The 27038-nt window shown below is 40.0% G+C and overlaps 1 protein-coding gene across 1 annotated transcript in view; it reads left to right on the forward strand.

Moving 5' to 3' along the window:
* Nucleotides 1-27038, forward strand: part of CAMK4 (calcium/calmodulin dependent protein kinase IV) — a 307228-nt gene that overhangs the window by 227364 nt on the left and 52826 nt on the right. Inside the window, exon 6 of the mRNA XM_037901535.2 lies at nt 24767-24857. Coding sequence (XP_037757463.1) covers nt 24767-24857 — 91 coding nt within the window. The remainder of the gene's footprint in view (nt 1-24766; nt 24858-27038) is intronic.

Consider the following 27038-nt stretch of genomic DNA (forward strand, 5'->3'; position numbering starts at 1 on the left):
TGGATAATGGGTGGAGTCTCTTTACAAATGAATGCATTTTAAAATGGCACCTAGAGTTTAGGATGAGCGCTCTTTCATGTAGTGTAGTTAGGCTCGGAAGGGATAGATTTTTAGTGGAAAACATCAGTTTCACCATACACACACAAACTGTTGAAAAAATATTTTCATCGATAGTAATCAAAATATACAGGTAGGCAACATAAGAAAAATGTTGCTTGAGAACTTATTAGAGTTTGGTTTACGGTTATTTGTATATTTTGACATGGTCGTGATGCTTTGTTTTAAAAGTGATAAAGCTTTAACTTCTTTTGAATCTCAACAGCTACTGTCATTAAATAATCATTGTTTGACATTCTCTACTGTCTAAGCCCCCCATAATTTTGCACAACTAAAAATTTAAATTGATACAAATCAAAATAAGCTTAAAAATAAACATCAATGTTATCTGTTGAAACTATAAAAATATAAAAATTGAATTCTGCCAAGCCTAAGTGTAGAATAAAAATGAATGAATGGATAATTAAATAAAAGCCAAAATAAACTTTGATTGAATCCGGCCACAGTGTTAATAGGCGTTCTGAAAAATATTACCAAACTTTCAAACAACTTCATTCAAAAAGTATCCTGTTCAGTCCCAGACCCTCTTACAGAGAGGGACTAAGAGAAGCGTAGTACACCAGGGTATGTTAGAACTTACTTTGCCAACTTCTTCCTTCGTTTCAAGCCCCAGGATGCTTTTTGTTGGCGGATCAAGCAAAATACCCAGTAATTTACCATTAAGTAGGGAATACACTTTGTTTTCTCTTTGTAACTATTGCAGTCATTGCTTGATTCAGTTTTTCTTATGACAGGTTTCAGAGTAACAGCCGTGTTAGTCTGTATTCGTAAAAAGAAAAGGAGTACTTGTGGCACCTTAGAGACTAACCAGTTTATTTGAGCATGAGCTTTCGTGAGCTACAGCTCACTTCATCGGATGCATAGCATATCGTGGAAACTGCAGAAGACATTATATACACACAGAGACCATGAAACAAAACTTCCTCCCACCTCACTCCCCCGCTGGCAACAGCTTATCTAAAGTGATCCTCAAGTAGAGCCATTTCCAGCACAAATCCAGGTTTTCTCACCCTTTCCCCCCGACCCCCACACACACATACAAATTCACTCTCCTGCTGGCAACAGCCCATCCCCCTTTGAAACCCCTCTTTATAATGTGCATGATAATCAAGGTGGGTCACCTCCAGCACTAATCCAGGTTTTCTCACCCCCCCCCACACCCCCCCCTTTTGCAAAAACCACACACACAAACTCATTCTCCTGCTGGCAACAGCTCATCTTACAATGTGACAATGTGACCCACCTTGATTATCATGCGCATTATAAAGAGGGGTTTCAAAGGGAGATGGGCTGTTGCCAGCAGGAGAGTGAATTTGTATGTGTGTGGGGGGGGGGGGGGGAAGGGTGAGAAAACCTGGATTTGTGCTGGAAATGGCTCTACTTGAGGATCACTTTAGATAAGCTGTTGCCAGCGGGGGAGTGAGGTGGGAGGAAGTTTTGTTTCATGGTCTCTGTGTGTATATAATGTCTTCTGCAGTTTCCACGATATGCTATGCATCCGATGAAGTGAGCTGTAGCTCACGAAAGCTCATGCTCAAATAAACTGGTTAGTCTCTAAGGTGCCACAAGTACTCCTTTAGTTTTTCTTATAATTTTCAATCTGATTCGTTCTACTGTACTGAAAGAGAACAGTATGGATTTTAACTCATTAGCAAAATAATACTTCTAAATTGCCATGGATATTGGCCACTGACCAATTCAGTCATATTACAGTGTCATATTTATTTTTTAAAAAAAAAAAACAATAGACAAGTCACACAACTAGGTGTCTTGTCCACCCTTCCTAATTCAGAGCTCTCATATGGGCACATAAACTCTAAAGGGAGGAAACCCAGACAACTGTCATAGTGTCATGATTTACCCAGGCATATGTATACCAGAACTGTTTCTATAATTATCTCTTTATATTAATAACATTAACCATCCTCTTGCTAATTTGACTCTGTCTCCATGAACTATTTTTTTATCAGACCTACTCTTACAGTAGTTTCACTTGGTTCATATCGATAGGCAACTACTCATATTTTGCTTCCTCATAGAATTACTTGTGATTACAGTGCCACCAAATGTAAGAGCAGTATTTCTGAAACTTTTAGCTTGACTGTATGAACATCATTTATATTTTACAAGCCCTTAACACACAATTCCCTTTTAAAGTTCACTATCGGAAAGAAAGGTGATCTGTTACAAAATGGGACTCCTAAGATTATCTTCCCTGCATGTCATTGTCACTTCGCATGTTCTTTGATACCCTCCACTGTCTCCACTTGACCAATGTATCAAGCTCAAGTTTCTCCTCCTAAAAAAACAAACTTTTAAGACCATCACAACTCTGCCCCTACGTACCTCTTCTCTTATTGTCATCATCCCAAGTGCTGCCTGTGATGCCAGCTTTGACTGCTTGACAGCTTGTTTGCTCTGCCAACAGACAGTTCTGCACTTCCACATCTTATGTGGGGCACTCACTTAAACGGAACCCTCAAGCTAACAGCCTCTCATTCAAATCTCTTTTCAAGAACCACTTACGGCCATGATCCCTTAAAAAAAAAAAAGAAAGAAAGAAAGAAAGTCATCCAACGCATAATAGTTAAGCTGCTGGGTAATTGGGACAGGCAGATGAGGGGTAGGTGTGGAAGATCGAAACTTTATGTAATTACAATCTTTATTTGAAAAACAAAAAACCAGCAAATATAGACACCCAAATAAAAGTGTGTTTATGTATCTCTCTGCATACACATCATACTGTGTATATTTGACTGTTGTTTTTTTCCACTACCTTTCATACGTTGCTCCTCTTGCATTGTAAACTCTTCTGGACAGGAACCATATCTGCACAATAACCAGTACAACAGGTCCTCCGTCCTAACGGGGTTATTAGAATTGCCATAATACAAATATTAACTAATAATAAATAGTCTGTTCAAATCATTTTCTTAACAGTGCTCACCATTTTCATTTGTTGTATTTCCCCATATTTGCCCCATTCATAGTAATATTTCTGTGGAGAGGAAATGCTCCAACATTCAGTAATAACCATGGCCAGATGTTTATTTAAAGTAAATAGTTTAAATTAGAAAAATATGAATGTAATCGAAGTTGTATTGAATTATCCAATGCATTGTTCTGTTCTCTGGACATCTAAACTCTCTGCTTATTAACAGATACACAGGCTGCATTTTAATTCATTAGCAAAAATGTTTAACATGATTTGGTAATGCAGCTCCACTTTTTATTTAAAATAAATTATCTACCTTAGGGAAAAATGTTCTGCATGTTTTAAATGAATACAGCTAATTGAAATCCCATATTGAAATTAAATCTCTCAAAAACACTATTTGGCATTCCATCTGATTAGTTTATTTACTGCAACACTGGGAAAAATGTCTGTCTCTCAAATGAGTGACATGATATATGACCTGTGACAAATTATTTGTAAGAAACCCTCTGCCTATGTCTTATCCTGTTGCTTGATGGGGTGAAATCTTCAATCTTTAATCTTTACTTTTTTTTTTTTTTAAGTAAAACTCTGGCAAGTTGGAGAGATCCTGTGGGTAGTGTTAGCAGTGTATTCCCCTTTGTCTTAACGTTGACAGGTTGAATTGTAACCATTTGTCAGTCAAGGATTATGTGAACCCAGCTCCTCTACCATTATTGTAAAGGTCAGGAGAAAGGGTGTTTTAAAAGGCCAATGAAATAGAAAGCAGCAAAAATGAAAGGATTTTACTTTTTGATCTTCTTGAAGTATTTTTTTGCCTGCAACCACCATCACAATAGGAAAATGTTATAGAGGCTTGAAAGGCCTGTGCTCTTGTGAACTAAACCAAAGAAAATGGTGCCTTCCAGAAATGAATGGGAAAATAAAAAGCCTTCAGGCCATTTATCAAAATAGCTCTCCTGGGTCAAGAAAATGAAAGGATCTATCCAATGGCTTAAGAAAATTTTGTAAAAAGAAAAAGTGATTTGCCTCATGCTATTTTAGTCACTTTTCAAGAAAGAAATTAATTTGCCTAAAGAAAAAGACTGAAACTTCGAAGATTCGCACACCCCCTAATGTGCAGCATGCAATAGAATACTTCTACACTTAAAAGTTTGTGGATCTGATTCTCCATGTTACATCAGTTCTCCACTAGTGGCACTTAATTCCATTGAAGTTTTGGTGAGAATCAGATCCCCTAGACTGTAGTCCTTATGATCTGGTGATGTTTTTAACAAGATCGGTTTCCTATCAGCTTCACTTTTTCAAAGAGATTTTATCATTGACTTATTGTGGCTGGATTAATTCATGGAAGATACCCAAACCTCCAGAATCCCTACCTCTCTTGATTTCATGAAGAGTTATGCAATGAGGAAGGGGGAAATTGTGCTCTGAGTGTTACATGGTATATGCCAGTAGGCAGACTTACCAGCCAGGGAAGAAAAAATAAAGTCCCAACTAAAATCTCTTCATATCCCTTTCTTCAAAGCTTGTTTTATTTCCAAAAACACTAAGTCCAAACCAGAGAAAATCCGTTCAAGCTACTTGGTAATAACTATCAGAGGTCTTAGTAGCCAACTTTCCCTTTCCTTTAATATTTCCACCCAGAGTTCAGCAGTGTGATAGGCAGGAACCCTGAAACCTCTCACTTACCAGAGCATGTTAACACTTGTCACATATGGATTGTAAGCTTGTGCAGAAGGGATTCTTGAGAAACATCTCTTGATTTTATTATTAAGGACCAGCATTTACCCTCAGATACGCCTGTGTAATTCCAACTGAAGTTGAAGTTGGTGTGCAAACACATCTGAGAGAAAAATTTGGCCCTATCAGAGTAAGTAAATGTATTGATAGTTTCCTTTATGGGTACATCTATACTGCATGCTGATTTTGGCGGTATATAGAGTACACACCCACATAGCCCCCTAACATGAGTATAAATAGTAGAGTACGTGGTGAGGAATGGCTTAGGTGTGTGTGTATGTATGCAAATACATACCCTACGTGCTCTCCACTTGCCCGAACTCTGCCTCCCCATCTACACAGCTATTTTTAACAGTGTAGTGTCCTGCTGCCTCCCTGCTGCTGGAGACTTTCCCCTCCAGAGGGGGAAAAAAAACCCAGCGGGGAAAGTTTGGCAGTGGGGAGGCAGCAGGGAAAGGCTCTGCCATCTCCTTGCTGCCAGAGCTTGCTCCCACCACTGGAAAAACTTTGGCGGTAGGGAAATGCTCCAGCAGCTCAGCCTTTCCCAACTGCCTCCCTGCTGCCAGAGCCTTTCCTCATCACAGTGAAAGGCTCCAGTAGCAGGGAGCTGGCGATGCTTTTCCCGGCTGTCTCCCTCCTCCCGTAGCTACACAAGGCAGTGTGGACGCACAGACTTTTCACTGCAGCGTGTAGCTACGTGTACACTACATGCCACCGCCAGTGGTGTCTAGTATAGAGAAAGCCTAAGAAAAGTGTATATGTGTTTTTGAATTTGAACATACAGTGCACACATACACAACTATCATATACGAAGAGGCATAAGCTGTAAATTATCCTGCTTTTAGTAGGAACTGCTGTTATATTTGTACATTAAAAAATCAGCTTTTGTCAACATTTACTGTACAGTGCGGCACCACAGTGTGCTCCTGAGCTCCATAGCTTAAACAGAGTGGCACCTGAGATTACCAGAGCTCCCCTTGTATTCAGATTAGGAAATGACAGTGTTGTGGCTACTGACTTTTTATTGGTGATTGATGTAGGTGTTTTGATCACTGGTGTATTTCTGGGGTGTTGCTGAACTTTACCTTTGGTGCTGTGCTGATCATGACTTCTTCCTAATTTGTTTGGCATCTGTATTCAGTTGTCTGGCACTGTGCTGTCTTTGTTTAGATTGTATTTGTCTAAACACACTCATGCCTGCCTTTGCAATCTCACAGGAGCTGAATGGTTACGCTTTCTTTTTAACTAATACGAGCCCTGCTCTTTCTCGTTTATGACTTTACTAGGAAAAAATAAATATATTCTAAAATAGATGAAAGAAAGGATTGATACAATTAAGAGATAAAGATCTAGTGTGTGTGTGAAAGTAGAGCAGTAGAAATTAATAACAGATTGGCCCATATGTGACTATACCACTCCATTCCCTCCTCTGTTGCTCAGGACAGCGCTATTGCACCGAATTAGGACTCTTCCTTGTTTTTCGGTTAACGGGGGGCCCAATCCTGTGAAGTACAAAGTATTCTGAACTCCCAAGGCCAAATCCTATACTTGTGTAACTCATCATACCTCTATTAAAGTCAATGGCGCCTTGACAACTTACACCAGGTGAGGATCTAGCTCCCACTGACTCCATCCCTTGGAGGAAGCGCTCAGCATCTCACAGGATTGGGCCCTTTTTGAGCAGTGCTTCCTGGTGATATTTTTTCTATCTCAAGCTCACCTTTTTGTTCTGGACTTCTCCAGAGTTGTAGATGAGGTAATGGTTTTTGTTTTTGAACTTCTCTGCTTCCTGTGGTTAAAATAATTGTCGCACAGGCTTTGCAGCATTATGCAGACTGTTCACAAATACAGGTAGGTGTATTATTCAGTCCCTGAAGACCACCCCGAGAAAGATTTTGACATTTTACAAACTCATTGGAAACAAGACCTCACCCATTACTGAGCTATATTCCATTGTTACACCCATATGAGACAGTCTCCACTAGTGATAGCTTCTTGCCATGGGCATTGGTCATGGAGAGCTGTGCAGTCTAGGGGGCTTTGAAAAACTGAAGCCGCCAGAAAGAAGACACACACAGGGTTGGAGAGGGACTGATATGTAGGCATGGGAGTATGGGAATAGTGCATTTGTTAGCTAGGATATGGGAACAGTGCAAAGGCTGGCAGAACAGAACAGGCTTTACCTAGGCAGGGTCTGATGGCACACAGGAGGGAGTGAACGGAAAGGCTTAGAAACGCTCATGAAAATGAATGAATACTTATCCTTGCTCTTTGTCTTGGAGGACTCAGAGGAGAAAACTTCAAGATAAATTAATGCAAGTTCAAAAAAAAATGAAAATGGCCAAGATAAATTAGAAACAAGCTGACAAAAGAACAACAGAGCTTAGAGGACAAAGTAGCTAAAAATAATATATCTAAAAACATAAATTGAAGAATAACAGAGCATTATAAATATCATGTTGTAAGAAGCAAGGCTGCCCAGAACTTCAGCTTTACATTGTATAGTGCTGTCTTGGGTGTTTGTCAAAAGTGTTCTGGAAACGTCTGTTTGCCAGTACTCTCTCAGCATCCCAGATATAAAGAACTAGTTTTCAGCAAAGACTTCCTTTTTATCACCCCCGCAGAGCTCTGAGATCTCACTACCCGACATTACACCTGGAGATTTTGACTTGACTAGCAACCACTTAAATCATTCCTCTTTGAGGTGCTTGTTAGTAGTCTTGCTGCCCGAGCTATTCTTGCCTGACAAAAGACATTGCTCATCTGAGAATCTTCCATTCCAGCACTGAGTAGGCAGAAAAGTCATTCCCACTGCTCACCAACCTATCACGTATAGTGCTGCATTGGCTATATGGACATAATTCTTTCGCAGCATGTTCACCCTAGTAAATGTTAAATGGAGACTGATTGATGTATAAGGATAAGGTTACCCCTTCCAGAGATGTCAGTTCCAGTGATATCACTGCCCATCTCAGTCCACCCCTTCTGGCCTTTTGTCTCTCCCCTAGCACTTACACTTCCAGCCAGGGCCGGCTTCAGGCACCAGCGTTCCAAGCAGGTGCTGGGGGCGGCACTGTGAAAGGGGCGGGAGTCCGTGTGCCATCAGGGCGGCACACGTCTTTCCGAGGCAGCGGCAATTCAGCGGCAGCTTCCAGCCCCTGGTTCCTTCCCTGACCTCCCCTTCTGAAACCTTGGCCCTCCCTTTCTCCTTCTGGTCCCTGGCCCTACCCCATTACTGATGGGAAAGTCTGTCCCTGAGCAGAGGAAATGCGAGCAGGATCTGATGGCTGGTCTGGCATCCCAAACTATTGGCTGATAAGTAGCACAACCCCTAGAAATGATAAAAAGCTGCAGCTTAATGTTTTGCGAGGAGCTAAAATGTAAAGAGAGAAAGGTGCCTAACATATTTACAAAGATGTCTGGTAGGGGGGGAAAAGGAAAAATAAAATAAAATCTGCTAAAATCTAAACTTTACCTAAAACACTACAAATTGTTTTCCTGCATTGATAACTGGACAATAAAATGTAAAAAAAGAAAAATCCACAAGGCATTTGATAATTTGGTATGTGTAATAAATATATATGTAGTTTATTTTTTGTTAGAAATTTAAAATAATTTTAAAATTTTGATTTTATTCACCTCTCAGAAAAAGGGGCTAGGTCAGCTTAACCACATTGCTCAGGGGGTGTGGATTTTTCACACCCCTGAGCGACATAGTTAGATCGACCTAACTTTTTTGTGTAGCCCAGGCCTAAGTTCCCAGTGTAGACCACCCCTAACTAATGCAGGGACATCTATGTGAGTATGCAGAGAGCTTGAAACAAGCCCAGAGAAGTGTGAACAGCCCCATTCAGTTTAGTGAGGAGTTAATTAAGATGCCCAGTGATAATAATTTTAAAGTCAATAATGTTAATGATTTAATTTCTCATGTAAGAAAGAAGAGGGAGGGTTGCAGATCTGCCCAATTTATTGTGCGCAACATCAGATTTTGGTGCCACTAGTGGGTGGTGGTTGCGAGATACCCCAATCAAGAAGTCAAGCCCAGAGAGCCTAGCAGAGCCCCGCAGATGGCTAGGCAATCTCAAGGAGCCCAATGGAGTCCAGAGAGCACACATGCTCTTCTTGTCAATGTCTGCACCATCTACAGTGAGCAGTGTTTTTAATTGTGACACTCAGATGAGCAGAGTTTATTTTGTGGGTGGGGCTTGGAAGAGTGCTATCGAGTTTTTTTTCTTCCCAATATCATCTTTTAACAATGCCCTAACTGACACACTTGTATATTAGTTCAAATGTTTTTTTAAATATATTTGCAACATGGATAAACATAATCATTTTGACTGTACTTCTTATTCTAATTATTTCAAAGACTGATTACAGTTAAATTGGAAAGCTAACCGAATGATGCTAACCAAATCCCTGTCCTGGTAGGATATGAACTGGTTTTCTAAACTGGTATCTCTTTACTCCATTCACATGCATTAGGTGTGTTTGTACAATCAGTGCATAGGTAAAGTTTGCATAAATGGTTTGTAAATAAAACCACTGCTGTTTAAATATTTATCAACATTAAAGCAGATAAAGAGCATGTCAGTGCTTGGAAAACCAATTACTTTCAACGTAGGCCAAGAAAATTCCAGGAGGTAGCAAGATGAAATTCTGCCAAGTAGCTCCAAGAATTAATTCATTCAATTGTCACCTCACTGTTTTTCTTTGTTTAAAAAATACGTCAAATGATCTTCAGTATCAGCCACTTAAATAAATTCACGACAAACTAAAAGCAGTAAACCTAAAACCTTGTGGATCTCAGTTGCATATTCTGGCTCTGAGAGCTGCGCATTGTGCAGGATAATTTTGCCCTAATTCACTAATTTAATAAGCCTACATGGTTGCCTCATGGGATTGCATGATTGCAACTTCTGAAGTTGCCAAGCATTTTGTTCTGTGGCTAAACTGTTCATTGGTATTTCTTTTTTTCAACATCAGTTTTCATATTTATAGAGTTAATTGCTTTACGTTTTATGCAGTTGTAGAATCATATCATAGAATAAAAAGGAGGAGATGGCAGAGTGTTTTCTCAATGATATTAAGGAAAAATACTCCAGTTCCTTAAAATTTTTCAAGCTAGTATTGATTTTTGTCCCATTAGTACTCTTTAGACTGGTAATAGTTTCTCTGTTCTGTTTTAATATGATCTGCAAAGGAAAAAATTGGCTTTTTTGCTTGTGTGTGGTGTATAAAGAAGGTCTTGAGAAGGATTTGAGTTTTTTGTTTATTTGCTTTTTCCAGTTCTGCCCAGATCAGAAAAGTCTCTGACCGGAGAGGTGGTGTAAATGACATCACAATAAGCAAGACAGTAAAAGCTGAGCTATGAGGAGTAGAAGGGCCTGTAATCAGACTGTTTAAAACTCTTTCGTGAAATCCTGGAGCTTAGCCATTGATTTCAGTGGAGCCAGGATTTCACCCTTTGTGTTTAGTTTAATATTTTGAGTAAAAAGCTTTTGTTAAAGATATAATACCACCACTCCTTTCATTAGAGTGTTAAGCTCTTCAGTAAGGGGTTAAGCTCATATATTTCCCACTAACCCTCAAACAATCAGGGAAGACCACACCCTACATACTTTCAAGCCTTTTGCCTAAAAACCCAATCCTAATTTCTGTCCCCCAAAATGGAGAGATTTAGAGTACATGACAGAGTTACCTGTGATAGCAGGGAACTGGGTTTGATGACGCAGCAGGCCCCTTCCAGTCCTATCTCCTATGTTCCTTCAATAGATTTTCAGCCCTCATGGTGCATTGGCAACATGTGACTGATGGACTGTCTGGCATTACTTATCACATCTAAAGTGACCTTATAAAGATAACCTAATATCTTGCCATTACAAAGTTGTCTGTGTATTATTCATGACTGGTGAGATATTTTAATCATGGCAGTACTTAAATAAAGTGACTCAAACTAGCAGTCATGTCCTGTTCCCGCTGAAATCAGTGGGAATGCTCTTACTTCCAGTGCATTCAGTACTGAACCCTTGCCTCTCACCGCTTATCATTATACACAGTTATGTACCATAAGTCTCACCACTTACACCGGAGCTTGTTTCAAGTGTCAGATTCCCTGGCTGTAGTCCCTTGACTACAGAATCTTGAAAAGACACAGGAGACAACAGCATGTTCTGAAGCTACCTGTTATCGCTGCCAGAAGAACAGTTGCAGAGTGTATTAATTTGTCACAAAATTATCATTTCCCTCCTACAAAAAATAGCCCTGAGAGGTAACAGATTTGGAAAAGGCTGAAACACTATCTTACTTATCATTGTACAGAAGTCAAATATTAAGGATTTTGCTTTTGACTCTGCAAAATAAGTGAATGTTAATATTAAAGGTATATTAACTATCAAAGTGCTGTAGTTCCCTGCAAAATAGTTAGTATAAGATTGTTCTTAAGGTTATAAACAGGGATTCTGATTCTTTAAAAGGAGCCTATGGAGATAGGCACCCAAATCCCATTGAATGTCAATGAAAATCAGCACGTAACTCTTAGGCTCCCTTTAAAAATTCGAGCCGTAATAATTAATGTCCTGCAATTAAATGAAGAGAAACATGTGGAAATCAGGAAAGTGTAAAAGCATGACTCTGGAAACTCTTCACTGAAAGGCTAAAGTTCTGGGTCAAATGGATTATGGTACAAGTAATATAGTGCCTTAAATCAGATTCCAGCAAAGGGACAATGTGTCTTGAGGCCTTCTGAACACTAGAAATTAATAGTGTCGCAATTTTTAAAAAATTAGTAGTGCTGCTTAAAGCTCAGGGCTACAGCGCTTAGCATAGAAGAAGGACTTCATTAAAAAAATTAGTTATGCTATGTTTATATGTTGCTAATCCTACAGAGAAAAAAGAATGTCTTCATTTTATAAAATTTGATATAGTGACAGCTTTTGGGAAAATCCAAGTTTAAAATTCAGTATTTCACTTGGCTATATTTCATATTCCATTCATCACTTACTCTTTTAGAATTCTAACCTTGCAGCATGTAGACATCCAGGGTTTGGAGGGGAACTGGAGACGTTAATAAGGCTCACATTTTCTACCACTTGGTGTGATTTGAATTGTTCTTCTGCATTCAGGAGCCTGCACAAATCACCTAGTATTCACTCCCAGAAAACACATAATTTTATCCATACATCATTTGAGATCTTTTTCACAGCAGGAGACCACATTTATAATACGATACCTGCAGCTTCTGCTTTCTGCCCTCCCCTTCGTTCCAGGGGACTGGCATTTCTTAACTCATTCTAATTCATTTTTTTGGCCACATACTATTTTTATGTTCTGATTATTTTCATTTAGAATAGTTCATATTATAGACTGTAATGGTAAAATGTGGGTTTTTTTCACGTAATCATTTGGAGCCGGATTCTGGCTTTGATGGTTTCCCCAGAATGGGAGTCTATTCTGTGTCTCATTTTAGCTGGCATTAAGGTCCTAAATAACTGTCCAAACAGATTATTTCTTCCAGGAGAAGAGGGTGCATAGAAGCCGTGGGTAGACCAAGTGCTAGATTCTTTTTTACTCCTGAAGCCCCTTTATACGACTCCAAAGGTACAAAGGGTCCATATGGCCTGTGGAACCAGCCCCCACAAAATACCCCTTCGTACGGCGTTCCTTGAGTACCATAGAGCTGTCAGAACAGCTACATTGTCTGTCTGCTTTGCAGCCTCCAGCATACGGATGTGCTAGGGAAAGGGGGAATGGAGCCAGAATTTGCTGCACTCCAGCTAATCGAGGTCTGTTGTCCCTGAAGCCTGTTAAAATCTGGTGCAATTTAGAGCAGCTATGGGGATTTGTGTGGCAAGGAATAAGTTTACACCCACAGGGGAAAAAAAGAAATTGCAGCACTTCTGTCAGTCTTGACTTTTCAGGCTATGTCATTTATAGCTGTATTTGAGGCATTTAAGTATAGAATAAGTCTTTAACAAGCATACAAAAGAAATGTTAAAAAAATTAAAGTATTTAAAAATATATAATATGATCCAGGCCTTTCTTCCTTAAGTTATTTCTGCAAGATCAATACTGGTCTTAGAAGGTGATACAATTATATGCAGGCCAGACTTCGGAATTCAAGACAAGCAGCACAAAACATCTGCACATTGTTTATGCATAAATGAGAATTTAAATCCTGAATATAAATATTCATTAGGTACAACCATGTGTTAAAATAATAGACTTTGTTATATGTATAGTACAGGAAGATTTTACAGATGGACAAAAAAAAATGTAGTCATACTGCATAGGCTCATTACCCTGAAGTTTCACCCTGAAAATAGTTTAAAATCATTTGACATCCTAAAACACATACTTGATCATTATATTTGGACATGTTCTTTGTACAGCTGTGATCATGGAACTACTCTAGTTGTAGAATTAGCAGCACATTGCAACTATACTGAGGACAAACAGTTTTTCTCTTCTTATTTTCAGGTGTCTGTATGTACAGAACAACACTGCCTTATTCTCCTAATCATACAAGTATAGACCTTGACACATATACTCAAGCATGTGTAGGCTTATCAGAACATACAGTATAAGTATATCTTTTCAGTGTAAAAACCTCTTTTAGAAAAGTGAAAGCAAAATATAAAAATCTTTAAGATGCTGAGTATGGCTTAGATTAAGAAAAATAAAAAAATTAAAAGTATTTTACTACAAGAAAGTTAAAATTTACTGTTTTAGATCAACCAGCTCTGCCTCCATTGGTTGCTTGGTGTAACACTTGATGATTTGGCAAACACTGAGGGTCAGATCCCCATGTAGTCCAGAACTGTCCTCTATGCAGTTGGGGTCAGGAGGCCGTAGATGGCTTTCCATCAGCTTTCTGTTATCCTAATACTGGAGGTTGCTGGGCCCTGAACCAGCCTCAGGCACTAGTTACAGGAGCACTAGGCCTGCTCTAAATTGTACCAGCAAATAATGACTCCCAAGAAGCTGCTCCCGTCATCTGGATGGCCAGGAGCTACCGGTCTAGAATTTGTCAGCAACTCTAAGTCCCAGAGGGACTGAGAAGGATTGAGGCTCTAGCCCTTATTCTTCAACCCTACTTTACCATCAAATGAAGAGCACGCTACATCTTTCAATACGAAATAAAAGGCACTGTAGGAATTAAAGATCCTGTTATTCCTACCACTCTGTAATTATATTTCTACATGGAATGTAGAAAACATCCAAATTTCTATACTTGAGGCTAAATTTCTTGGAGGCACTGTTACTGCCTCTGTTTTCTTGGGACAGGGAGAGTGTTGATCTCTGACATGAGAATCTGAAGATAGTTCTAGCATTTGCAACATAATTTAGAAGTTTGTGCCATATGTGTTAATTGAAGATATTTTCCTCTAGGTTTACAACAAGATTCCTCTTTTGGCCCAAGTCTAAACCTCAATGCAAGAAGTTATTAATGACTCCCATGTAGGTTATATATGGCTTGATCCAAACCCATTGTAGTCAGCAGAAAGACTATCAATCATTGACTTCAGTTGGCTTTGGATCAGGACCATAATATGCAGGCAAACAAATACAGGATAGTCAGTGCTTTGAAATTTACATCATTGACTTAAATGGAAATAGTCTTGGATTTGGCAGAATTTGGCCTCAATTTTTTGTAGATTTAGTGTAATTGTATAAATTTACAAGGATAAACTCAATTAACAGAACTCATTCATTTCTGAAGTTTAGCTTACTGACACTGAATATAATCATTCCTCAAACAGGTAACTCCTCTACTCTGTTCTTAAGATAGTTATATTTCTTATGCATTTCAAATATTTTGGGTATCTGTACGTTAATTAGTAACTTTTGCTCCATTATATTATTTGACTTGTTTGGCTAGGCGCCCTGGTTTTATATGGGTTTAAATGATGCTAAAGCTTAGCAGATAGATAGTGTTTCTTGCCGTGCAAACACAAATTAAGCCTCACAACAGCACATTGAGGATGCAAGTGTCATTACATACGAGGAAACAAAATCAGAGAAGTGATACGACTTACCCAAAGCCACAGAGTTACTCAGTGTCAGAAGCACAGTTAGAACTCAGGAGTTACTGTCTCTTAGGCCTTTGAGAATTCCTCTTTGTATAGAGGAAAACCTACCGCAGCCCTACAACATTCATTTTTAACTGCTGTTTGGGTCCAGCTCCAAGCCGTTTATCAACCCACTACAATTATGCAGCATTACCTACTGCATCAAATGTCAGGATTTTCACTGTTGATTTCTCCCAAATTGACATGCTTTCCAGCACTATAATATATAGCCTTCATTTTTTAATTATGTAAAACCACAAAACTGCAGTGCATTACAGTAGTACACCGTGGATGAAAAGTGGTATGAGTGAAATTGCTCCCAGTGTAGAGGGCCTGAGCCATTGCCTCTGCAACAATTAAGCCCAGATGCAGGCCTGCAGGAGGAGAAAGTTCAGATAGTGTCTGTATGGGGTGTGGAATGTTAAGAGGGACTCTTTGTCAACTCTAACTAGGCCAGTGCTGAGTGGCTCTTGTGGATGGGTCTTGGGAGAGGCTGCTAAATCAGCACTTTGCAGACCAGTGACTGGTAACCCCACCTAGCAAGTTCTTTTCTAGCCAGTAGCAGCTGCAGCTCTGTGGCTTTAGTCATGGTTTGAGAGGTAAATTCCATGCCCCACAACTATTTAGTTCCCTGCACAAAGCCCACTTGGCCATTATGTGGCAAGAAGTGCACTCTATCATGCACGCACACACACCCCTAGAGAATTTGCTATATGCGCTGTAGTCGTATTGGCATGGTCGCGCTTTGTATAGTGTTATAAGTGGAGTGCTAGGGACAACTATAGGCAATGCTGCCTGAATGTTTCTATTTTAAGTCCCTGTTTAATTTTGATTATTTTAGGCATTCATAATTTTCCGAAAATGTCACCTACCAAATTAAATTTTCCAAAATTGGAGACAGAATACCTCTTCTGGTGTGTTGCCCCTTTATATTACTCCAGCAGTGTAAAGGGTATAGAATGACCTCACGGGGGAATTCACCCAGAAAAGGGATGGTGCAGGACCAGTGTAGGCAGTCCCTATGCCACCCTACTCCACAGCCTCTCATGTAGAGGCATGCTGGAGGCAGAAGATAGAGTGGCCCTTGCAATCTCTGGGGCTGCTTTAACTTGCCCCAGAGCAGACTAGGGTTAGATTTAAGTATTATTCCTTATATTCTAATCCTGAATTCAGCTGGCGTTTTGCCTCAGTAAGGTACTCTGGACCATTTTAGGAGAATGAAGTCTGTGAATTCTTTGCTATTTTACCGAATACTAAAATGGGTTACACAAGTAACATAACACAAAGAATATAGGAATTGCCAGACTTTATCAGAACCATGGTCCATTTAGTCCAGTATCCTGGTTTCAACAGTGACCAGTTCTAGATGCTTCAGAGAAGATGCAAGAAACCCACAGTAGGTAGAAGAAAGTCAGTATTTAGAAGATTTAAGAAGCCCACAGTGGGATAATCTGCCTCCCAGGAAGTCTTGTCCTTATCTTCAATAGTTAGAGATTGACTTAAACCCTGAAACACAAGGATTTTATGCAGAGGGGGTTTAGGGGTAGGTGAGGAGGGCAGTAGTCTGGGCACCAAGTTACAAGGGGCACTACATCGCTGTGCCACTCTTCCAATCTGATTGGCTGGTTGGTTGTTTGCTCAGCCACGCCAGGGGCAGCTGGATCGCTGAAAACATTTACCACTCTGGCAAAACACCTGGGGCCGGCCATGATTTTATGCCTTCAAAAACTCTTTGTTTGCATTAACTGTTATAACTCTGGCTATTCTTGTTATCCATATAAGCATCCTACCCCTCTTTGAATCTTATAAAATTCTTGCCCTCAATGACATCCTTGACAATGAGTTCCATTCTAATTATACAGTGTGTGGAAAAAGTATTTCATTTATTTGTGCTGAATGTGCCACCTTTCAATTTCATTGAATGTCCCCTTGCTCTTGTGCTGTGACATGGGGAGGACAGAAGTTCCAGCTCATTATTTTATATAATTTTTATCATTTTTTCTCTTATTCATCTTCTTTCCTAATGATCGCCGGCTTTTCAAACACTCTTCTTATGAAAGTGCATCCATTCAAACTAGAACGGATTGTGGAATGGCATGAAAGGAACGATCTTTTTATGAGATGGGAAAGAATGCTAGCAGACAGTATTCCCCCCTATCCCCACCCAAGGTTGGTAATATTGAAGTGAGTTGGTTAAGGATATGTTGCCCGGTAGGAGGTATAATAGTAGCCACAGGGTCAATCCACTGACTCTTGTTCTGTGCCACAAGGATATTAATCTTTTGTAATCCTGACCCATGACAGGTGGCTGGGATTAGGGAAGTCTCTTACCAGCACTTGTGTGTGTCACACCATGATTAAATACTGTAGTAGAACTTTGCATTTCATCCTTTAGGATAATGTCATGTCTGATTCAAGAGCAGGATAACACTTCTGTTTTAAGAAAATGAGTACTTGTGGCACCTTAGTACTCCTTTTCTTTTTGCAGATACAGACTAACATGGCTGCTACTCTGACTTCTGTTTTACATTCCAGTAATGCCAAAAAATTCCAGTTAGTTTTGGATATTAGCTGGTCTAGATTTCACAGCCATTGTTAAAGAAAAACATAATTCTAGAACAGAGCTTTAAATATGATTGATGAAAGTGTTGTTTGTGGTTATCATTTAAGGGTAAAATGAGTGTATTGATTCTTCATTTAAAAGAAAAATAATTGTGGAGGTTACAGTCTAAATTTCTTGTAGTGGATAAATCAAGTTGTTTGATTTAGAATTTCCAGTGAGAGTTATTTAAAGGTGTGAAATGTGGTAGAAACAAACAGAAAATAAGCATAGCTTTTGATTTGTGAGCCATATTGTTGCTTTTCTTCACACTTTTTTATAGTACTCAGATTCACCATTTTAATAAATTAAACTGGCTGTACATAATGCATAGTTCTAAAAACATGAAGGAAAGTATGCTTTGCTCACCTGATTAAAATTCAGTTAAATTGGTTTCACTAAACTAACAAATTTTCTGGAAATTTTTGGGTCTGTTGAACAGCAAACAGACTAAGGTCCTGATCCTAAATTCTTATGAACCCCAGATTCCCATGGAAGTGAACGAGAGTGATTTGTGCCAAGAATGTACTATAAGGTTTAATTAACATGCTAGCTTCCTAAATAACCATGTGAATTTTAACCACATGCAAAATTCCAAAATGTGCTAAATTAAGCCCATAACAGTTCAGTGTTGCTTTTATTTCTTGCAGTGATAAAAAGAGCCTTCTGGTTGCCAGGTCCTAGAGACAACATGCACTGTTATAGGGGAATAATAAAATAGTGAAAGTTATGGTGTGCATGTGCAATTTGACAATGCATTATTTGTCAGTTATACTTCTGCAACCTCATTGACTCTGGTGGAGTTGAATCGGTAATTTATAGCAGAATGTAGGCCTGCCTTTGTAACTATCACACAGTTAGTTACCTCTCCACACTGGAGAAAGAAAATAAGTGAGAATTCTCAAAAACTGTGCCAACATCTTGTACAACAACTTTTCTATTTCTGAGATAATTCACTCATATATAGCATTCCATTTATTTTTCCTAATTCAGAAAGAATAAAACTGCTAAGATGTTTCATCAAGTAGATGTTATACACCTAAATAAATCACTCTTAATATGATCAGTAAAACAATCCAATATACGCTTTTTTCTACAATCAATATATGTTAGATTATCTTGTTTTCCAAAGATTAGACATTACGCAATTTTGGGCCCAATCCTGCCTTCCAAGTTATCTGCAGTCTGATTCACACAAGGATCCCAGGACCAAATCTTTTATATTTAACATATTACTTTCATTTTTAAAAGTGACATAAAGCCCCTGATTCCATTGAAACAATGAGAGTTTTGCATTGACTTCAATGGGGGAAGTACAAATGTAATGATAAATTATATAGCATTGTACACTTATTGCAGTTCATCCATAGAAATAAAAACATTTTACAAAAGTAAGCATCACTCCTATTTTATGGATGGGGAGAGAGAGGTGCAGAGAGATTAAGTAATTTGCCCAAGGATAAAACATTGTAAGATTTTCATATCAAAAATCTTGCCCTCATATCAGACAGCAAAGTGTTTATTATTACTGTGTTACTATACAAATAATAAGTCATCTCATATGCAGTTTGATTTTAGAGAGTCACTCTCTAGCCATGAAATTTTCTGTTCCTCCTCATTCCCTGAAATCTTAATTATTGAGCACACAGTATTCTTCTGTTCACTACTTGAAAAGGTTTTTGAAGTCTAGGTCAGTATGGAAGTATGTAATCCAGGGAGTGCATTTTGAAAGATAAGGGCTTGTCTTTCTCTATATTGTGTGATTTGTGCAGCGTGGTGTTTTAAGCAGAATTAACTGGAATCTTGTTCTGCCATTTTAGAGACATCGCCTGTTTACATAAAAAACAATCAGAATAATATTACCAACAGAAAAGGGAATAGAAAAGAAGAATCTTTTTCACTTAATGAATGGGCCTTCTTGGTCCTGTAAGGTTCTTTAAAAGGTTCTTTAAACTTTCTCCTAGCTGCTCCAGGGGCATTATCAATTACCCATATGCCCATCAAATATCATGTAGCTGTAATTAAACTAAATTACGATGCTGTGGCTTTCATTACACAATGACACACTTTGTTAGAGCCATAGAAAAAGCTTAATTACAAGTCTAGACATCCCTGAAATCAGAGAAAAAGAACACTCGTTTCATTTTTTAAAGAGAATTCAGAGCTTTCGTAGCATTTTTAGCTATGGAGAGCCAATGCTGAACTGGAACCCATGGTTTTTGTTCCACTCTCCTGTATCCTGCAGCCTTGATTTAGTAATAGCTTCCATGTGAAAGTCCTAAAAATATTCTGTAGCAAAATAGCAGAAATAGCGGCTATAAAAACTGCTCCCTTTTAACTTCTCTGAGTGAATTAAGTACTCACAAAAGTGGCAGGCAGGTATTACAAGACTATATATATATATTCTATACAAAAATACTCTGAAGCATTGCCACATAGCATCATATAAAAGCTTACATTGAAGCCCAGTGTCACCCACTTCTTCCCACAGCTAAATCAATGCCTACTGGGAGTTGTCACCAACTGAAGGTGCAGGAGTATTGAGTGTTCAACCAAAACATTCTTTCTCTACATTGTTTGTTAGACATTAAAGTGAATTAGGTGCCAATACAAATAAGCAAAACCAGAGTTTCCTTGCTCTTACCAGTTCCTCATCTTTCAGACTCCTGATTCTTGTGATGTTGTCATAATTTCACTAGTCATCTAGTCATCAGATCTTCCAGGCTAGATGAGACTTGAATTTTTGAGGTATAAAAGAAGCTGTCAGGTCTCATAAAGAAGCAAAAAAATGGGGAGTGGGACAGAAAATCAGTGGTATTTTCTTTTCATGTCACCTTTAAGGAGACATGGGCATGTGCCAATCATAAGTTGGTACTGTGTGTTGCATGAATTAAAAACTAGGAGAAAGCCTATCTGTATTATATAGAGTAAACGGGGTAAGGGTCTGACTTTATTTGTGTCTTGTACAGTGCTGAGCATATCAGAGTTTAACAACCAACAATAATCCATTTGACACTCTGAATCCTAAAATATATTTACACCAGATCTTCTGAGATTATATCAAACTGCAGTACCCTACTGGGTTCCTGAAGTTTGCTCAACACCCCATGGGGTAAATCCAACTGCACTTGGGCTAGCGAACAAGGCTCACACTGCAGTTCTGTTATGTGGGGGGTAGATAGACTTTGAAGAGGCAATGCAAGGGACTGCCCTGTGCGCCACAGACTAGTTCTCTGAGGCAGTACATTCTGTAGCAGTGCACATAAGGGCTGGGAGCAGGACAGGGCTGGGAGAGTAGACAGAGCAAAGCCAATGGGTCTGTAGCTATGTAGACTCATGGCTAAAATTCCTTTATTTGGAGGGGAAAGGTGTGTCACAACTGATGTTTCCACAGCCGACAGGCAATTAAGGTGGCCACTGGGTAGTTGCACTGGTGCTTCTTCACCTGCTAAAGGAGAGGATTCTGCTCCCCCAGGGTTGATCCAATGGGCAAAGACTATTTATCATCATCAGTATGATTTTTTTTTATTCAGTAGTGCTTAGGTGTGCTGGGCATTGTACAGGCATAGAAAGACAGTCCCTGCCCAATGGCTTTACAAAAATAAACAACTCTGTGTGGTCATTATTCTGTGTGGAGACTGAGCCAGGCCTCCTCTCTTCAGGTTCAACACTGACTACAGGGGTAGTAGGGTTTGGCTGATTGTGCCCACAGAGTCTCATTAACCCTTTCAGTGTGGGGTTGGTAGTGTACGTCATCACACGAATATATTATTTTCACCATTTATGCATTTATGTGCATTTCAATCAGCTTAGACAATTAAAATAGTCCCTTTTGTTTCTAGTTAATTTCTCTGTGTTTTTTTGTTTGCTTTTGTTTCTGGTTCTTGTGTACTATTTGGGTGACTGTGTTCCTAATAAGCAGGAATGTCCCCATTTATAGGCTCTGTCGTAAATGTTTGGTTTTTAAAATGGTGCATTTTTCAAGTGTTGTAACCCCCTGCAAACCCTGGCCCAATTGAAAGTGTTACTGGCCACTTGAACTGGTGAAATTGACTGAGCACGTACATGAAGAACCTCTAGGTCTGACTCATGTTGATATCTTACTTTACCTCTTCCCTGAGGCCTTCCAGTGACCTCTCTTTCATACAAATCTCATCAAGCCAAGCCATCGCCTCCCCTTCAGTCAAGTCCATCAGGTAGCAGGGAAAGAGGAAGATTGCTTGACTGAGAAAAGAGCTGGGGAGGCAGGGAGGGCTCATTCTTCTCTCTCACCATGCTATGCATGAAACCTCGAAACGCCACAAAGTCATCCTTTGCACACCCACCTCCCTGCTCATGTCAGGTGTCCCAGCTCCCCTCCCCCCCCCCAAAGTCTGTTCAGTCTGGTCACTGTAACAATGATGCAATGTGGAGTTGCAAGCACTGCAATGGGGAGTTGTTTGGATATGACTAGACAAAACAAAAATACTCAGTAAATAATTTGTATTTAGATTGTTATACCAAGTCAAATAAAACATGAATTAGACAGTGCCCTGTAGTATTCCCCCAAACAGGGCTGATTCCAGATTGCCCAGTTCTAAAAGTTTCTGAATGAAACATTCAAGGTATGTCTACACTGCGATTAGACACCCGTGGCTGGCCAATGCCAGCTGACTCGGGCTCATGGGGTCAGACTGCAGGGCTGTTTAATTGTAGCATAGACTTCTGGGCTCCGGAGGTCTGGGACCCTCCCATCTTGCAGGGTCCTAGAGTTGTGGCTGCAACCCAAGCCCGAATGTCTGCATGGCAATTAAACAGCCCCTTAGCCAAGTCAGCTGGCACAGGTCACCCCGGGTTTTTAATTGCAGTGTAGACATATCCTAAAGATCAAACTTTTTACGAACCTACAAAAGTCTGCCAGGCCCACTGGTTTCCGCACACAGCCCACATTTGCTCATGAAAGTGGTTAGCTGGGTGCAAAATACCTGATCTGCACTCTCACATTTGTGGATTGGGAGTTTTTTAAACCACAAACAACTCATTTCAAATTCCCTTCTACCCACTCACCTTAAATGCTAGTAGATTAAGTTTTGTCTGACTTTAGTTTGTAAGAATGATTATCAGCATAACTTCAATACAGTGTAAATCCATATGTATGCTCAAAAAGACCTTTTCACTGAAATTATGCCCTTTTCATGATCTTGCATTGTTCTTTTTGTGTTTCTCCTTTTCAATTGTTACATTAATAATTCATCCTGTTCTTGTTTATTGTAACGCACCTCTGAAGAGACTAATTACTGTTACTTGACAAGTAAATCACGTACTTTAGTACACAGATGCTACAGGACTTTACTGAATCTGAATATATCAAAGTAATGTTGCTATGGAAATACAATGCTGTGAGGTAAATACAAATTTTCTACTTAACAGTTTATGGTGGTAACACAGATTAATGAAGCTGCAAACAGTGAACAACCGTCTTTTACATTCTAGAACCATTTACTGAAAATTAGAAGAAAGTGCAAGCAAGACTATTTGGTTAATAGCTGAATATCTCTTTGTATTATAGAGCGCAAATGTAATTATAAACTATCATATAGTACCATATACTCTCAGCAGTTTTCATTCACAGACCTAAAACCCTATTACACAAATATCATCCCTGTTTTAGAGATGAGGAAACTGAGGTGAATCATAGAGTCCAAGGTCACAAAGTGAGTTCCTGGGAGAGCCTGGAACAGACCAGGCTTGTGACTTATCCACTGGACCATGATCCTCCCCCTGGTCTCTTTATTTTCATGGTAACTGTTGACCATTAAATGACATAGTATATAGAAGGTAGAGGTAGGGTATTTGCTGTGCATGGTAATTACAATGTGTATATAATTGTTTCTGTCTTTTAATTCAAAGCACAGCTTTCATGATAATTAACTTTGGACCTACAGTACCAAGGCATTGTTTCTACAAAAAAATTGTACTGATTAAACTAAATCAGTGAGGAATCAACTGAAGCCAAATCACTATCGCCTTAAACTGAAATGAGTGCGCACATAAGGGGACTGCACCGATTTAACGAAATCAGTTTCAAAACAAAGTTAGTTAAATTGGTACAATTTTCACATGTAGACAAGGCCTGAGTGTAACTATCAAGTAGCCTACAAGTACAAATAACCATTGTACTACATATTGAAAATACTGGGGCTTAAATGCTCCTTTCACTTACCCTGGTTGAAGTTACTAGAGTTTCACTAGTAAAAAAAAAACAAAAACAAACCTGCCCCACTTCCCCCCCCGCAAAAATGGTGTAAACAAGAGGACAGTCAGACCCAGGGTATTTACCAAGTAAGGGACTGATTTTGCAATCAGGGCATAAGCTCAGAAGGCCCTGGGTATACTGGTTGTATGCCAGGAACTCAATCTGTATGTGACAGTTGGCCTAAATCATAAGGAGGGAAGGAAGGCAACTACATGTGCTGCAGAACCTTAAAGAGCAGAGCTGCTTGGAGCAAAGTAGCTCTGGAAGAGAGGAAGCTAGTGGCCTCCTTCCTGAAGGTGTGAGTCTGGCTGCCCAGTGTCTTTGTGCTGAAGAAGACAGAGGCTTTTTTTTTTTTTCATCAATAGAAATAAAATTTGTTACTAACTTGTAACAAGAGATCTATGATTCCACACTCGGACAACTAAAAAAGAGCTGAACTGATTTTGCCCAAATTTTCCACCCAGAAAAATGGGATAAGATGAAGCCTTGACATTTTCAACCCAAAACCATGACAGCTTTTGAGAAAGCCATGAGCATGTGAAACCAAGGCTTCAGGACTGTAGAGTATTATAATCCGTCAGTCTGCTGTAGAAAGTAAAGATTTTATTTTTAAAGCACTGCACGTGCTAAGTTCTCCACTCTGCTTGTTCTCATCAAAGTTTATGTGTGGTTCAGTAGTTGGGTGACCATGTTCTGACCTCTTAGAATGATCTAACATACAAAGCTGCCTAATGCTTTTCTGATGCTTCAGATTTCAATATCTCAGCATCTATTATCTTAATAGAGATGTTACCATTGTATTTTAAATGGTCAATAAGCCCCTCAGGGATGGTTTTCCTTCTCAACCATGAGAGCTGATGCTCTCTCTGTTTTAGATTTCAGTTTCTTGTTCAGATGACAAACTATATTCAAGTGTCTCATGCTGAGAAGTTTTGTAAACAATTTTTTCAAATCTGGTTAATTGGGTTGTCTCTTGTCATGAAATATTAGTCAGTAGACTGTAACTATAGAGGATTAGGAAAAAGCTTCTTTCGTACTATGACTTAGACACTTTGATTTTTCCCTTCTAGTACCTGCATGCAAATGGGATTGTTCACCGTGATCTGAAGCCAGAGAATCTACTGTATGCAACACCAGCGCCAGATGCACCATTAAAAATAGGTGAGCAGCACTAACTATACACTTCCCGTCCTTCCCTTGTATTGGTATTATTTTGTGTGGGTCACAGGTATCTCCTTTCTTCTCCCCATTACTGTATTCTATTTTAGCAATGATATCCAGGTGAACAGGTCCATTCTTTATACAGCAGCACAGCTGTGCACTGTCCTTCAAAAATAAATAAAAGACAGATCCCTGCCCTGAGGAATTTACAGTCTAAATTAGGCGAAATACCTCAAGAGATGACAAACACAGGAAGAATGGGATTTGGGAAGGTGAAGATCACAGCAGGGAAAGATTATGAGATCAGACTCTAGCTACATACACCACTTGTTAGTTCCTTTTTTGTTAGACAATATATTACAATTTTGGGACAAATATGAATGAGAGCGCAAAGGTGGAGGTAAGCGATGAAAGCAAGCCAAAAGGAGTGAGTTTTGAGGAACTTGAAGGAGGAGAGGTAGGTTGTATGGCACAGATTAGAGAAGTTATTCCAGGCATAGGTGGCAGTATGAAAAAGGGTGGGAAGAAACCAGATAAGCTACAAGCTGACCTGAATTGGCAGAGTTTGTCACAAACCAGGGCATAGAGGGCATTCACTGAGGGCCTGATTTTCAGCAGCGCCGAGCACTTGCAACTGCAGCTGGAGTCAGTAGGAGCTCTGGGTGCTCAGCACCTTTGAAAGTCAGACCCTAAGCCTCTGAGATATGAATATTCACCACTTCTGTGTTGGGAATCTACAGTTTGTGTGCCAGTTTATGGCAGGCCAGTGGCATACTATGATAAAGGAGCAAGTAGCAGAATGCTAATTGATGAGCCATGTAGGCTGTGGCATTGCTGATGTGATAACTGAAAGAGATCTGACTTGTACATATTGTAAAGAAAGGAAAAAGAATCTCTGAGCCTTATGATATCTCTTTTGTAAGGAAACATCTCTTCCCAAAAGTGAAGATGCAGTGACATAGTCTTCCGCATGGGCTAGAAAACCAAATATGTTCTCAGAGTCCCAGGCAGGCAGAGGCAGATTAGGATTCTGTGGGACCCTGGGTCAGAGCAAATGGGGGCTCCTCCTCACCCTTTTCACCTGCAGTCTCCCACGGCATTCCTGCCAGGGAGCGGGGTTGGGGCGGAGGCGTTTGCCCCACCTTGCCTGCCCAGCGCTCCTGCCAGGGAGGGGGAGCACTGGGGCTTCCCCCACTCCCCAGCAGAAGCTCCAGGCTGGCAAAAGGAATGGGGCAAGCCCCTGCGCCCCTACCCCGCTCCCTAGCAAGTGCGCCGGGGGAATGGGGATGCCCATTTTTCCGGGAGGCCCCAATTGGCCGGCGCCCCTGAGCATGGGCCCCATTGGCCAAGTGGCTAATTGGCCACTGCTCTTGTACAGCCCACGATATCTACTAGACCACCGGACCAGGGGGATGAGGTGGACGAGGCTTTCTTCTGGCAACTAACGGAAGTTACTAGATCGCAGGCCCTGGTTCTCATGGCAGACTTCAATCACCCTGATATCTGCTGGGAGAGCAATACAGCGGTGCACAGACAATCAAATTTTTGGAACGCGTAGGGGACAATTTCCTGGTGCAAGTGCTGGAGGAACGAACTAGGGGCAGAGCTCTTCTTGACCTGCTGCTCACAAACCAGGAAGAATTAGTAGGGGAAGCTAAAGTGGACGGGAACCTGGGAGGCAGTGACCATGAGATGGTTGAGTTCAGGATCCTGACACAGGGAAGAAAGGAGAGCAGCAGAATACGGATCCTGGACTTCAGAAAAGCAGACTTTGACAACCTCAGGGAACTGATGGGCAGGATCCCCTGGGAGAATAAGATGAGGGGGAAAACCTGGATCTGTGCTGGAAATGGCCCAACTTGATTATCATACACATTGTAAGGAGAGTGATCACTTTAGATAAGCTATTAGCAGCAGGAGAGTGGGGTGGGAGGAGGTATTTTTTCATGCTTTGTGTGTATATAAAAAGATCTTCTACACTTTCCACAGTATGCGTCCGATGAAGTGAGCTGTAGCTCACAAAAGCTTATGCTCAAATAAATTGGTTAGTCTCTAAGGAGCCACAAGTCCTCCTTTTCTTTATGAGGGGGAAAGGAGTCCAGGAGAGCTGGCTGTATTTTAAAGAATCCTTATTGAGGTTACAGGGACAAACCATCCCGATGTGTAGAAAGAATAGTAAAT

The sequence above is a fragment of the Chelonia mydas genome, chromosome 5 (genome assembly GCF_015237465.2).
Source record: "Chelonia mydas isolate rCheMyd1 chromosome 5, rCheMyd1.pri.v2, whole genome shotgun sequence".
Classification (NCBI taxonomy): domain Eukaryota; kingdom Metazoa; phylum Chordata; order Testudines; family Cheloniidae; genus Chelonia; species Chelonia mydas.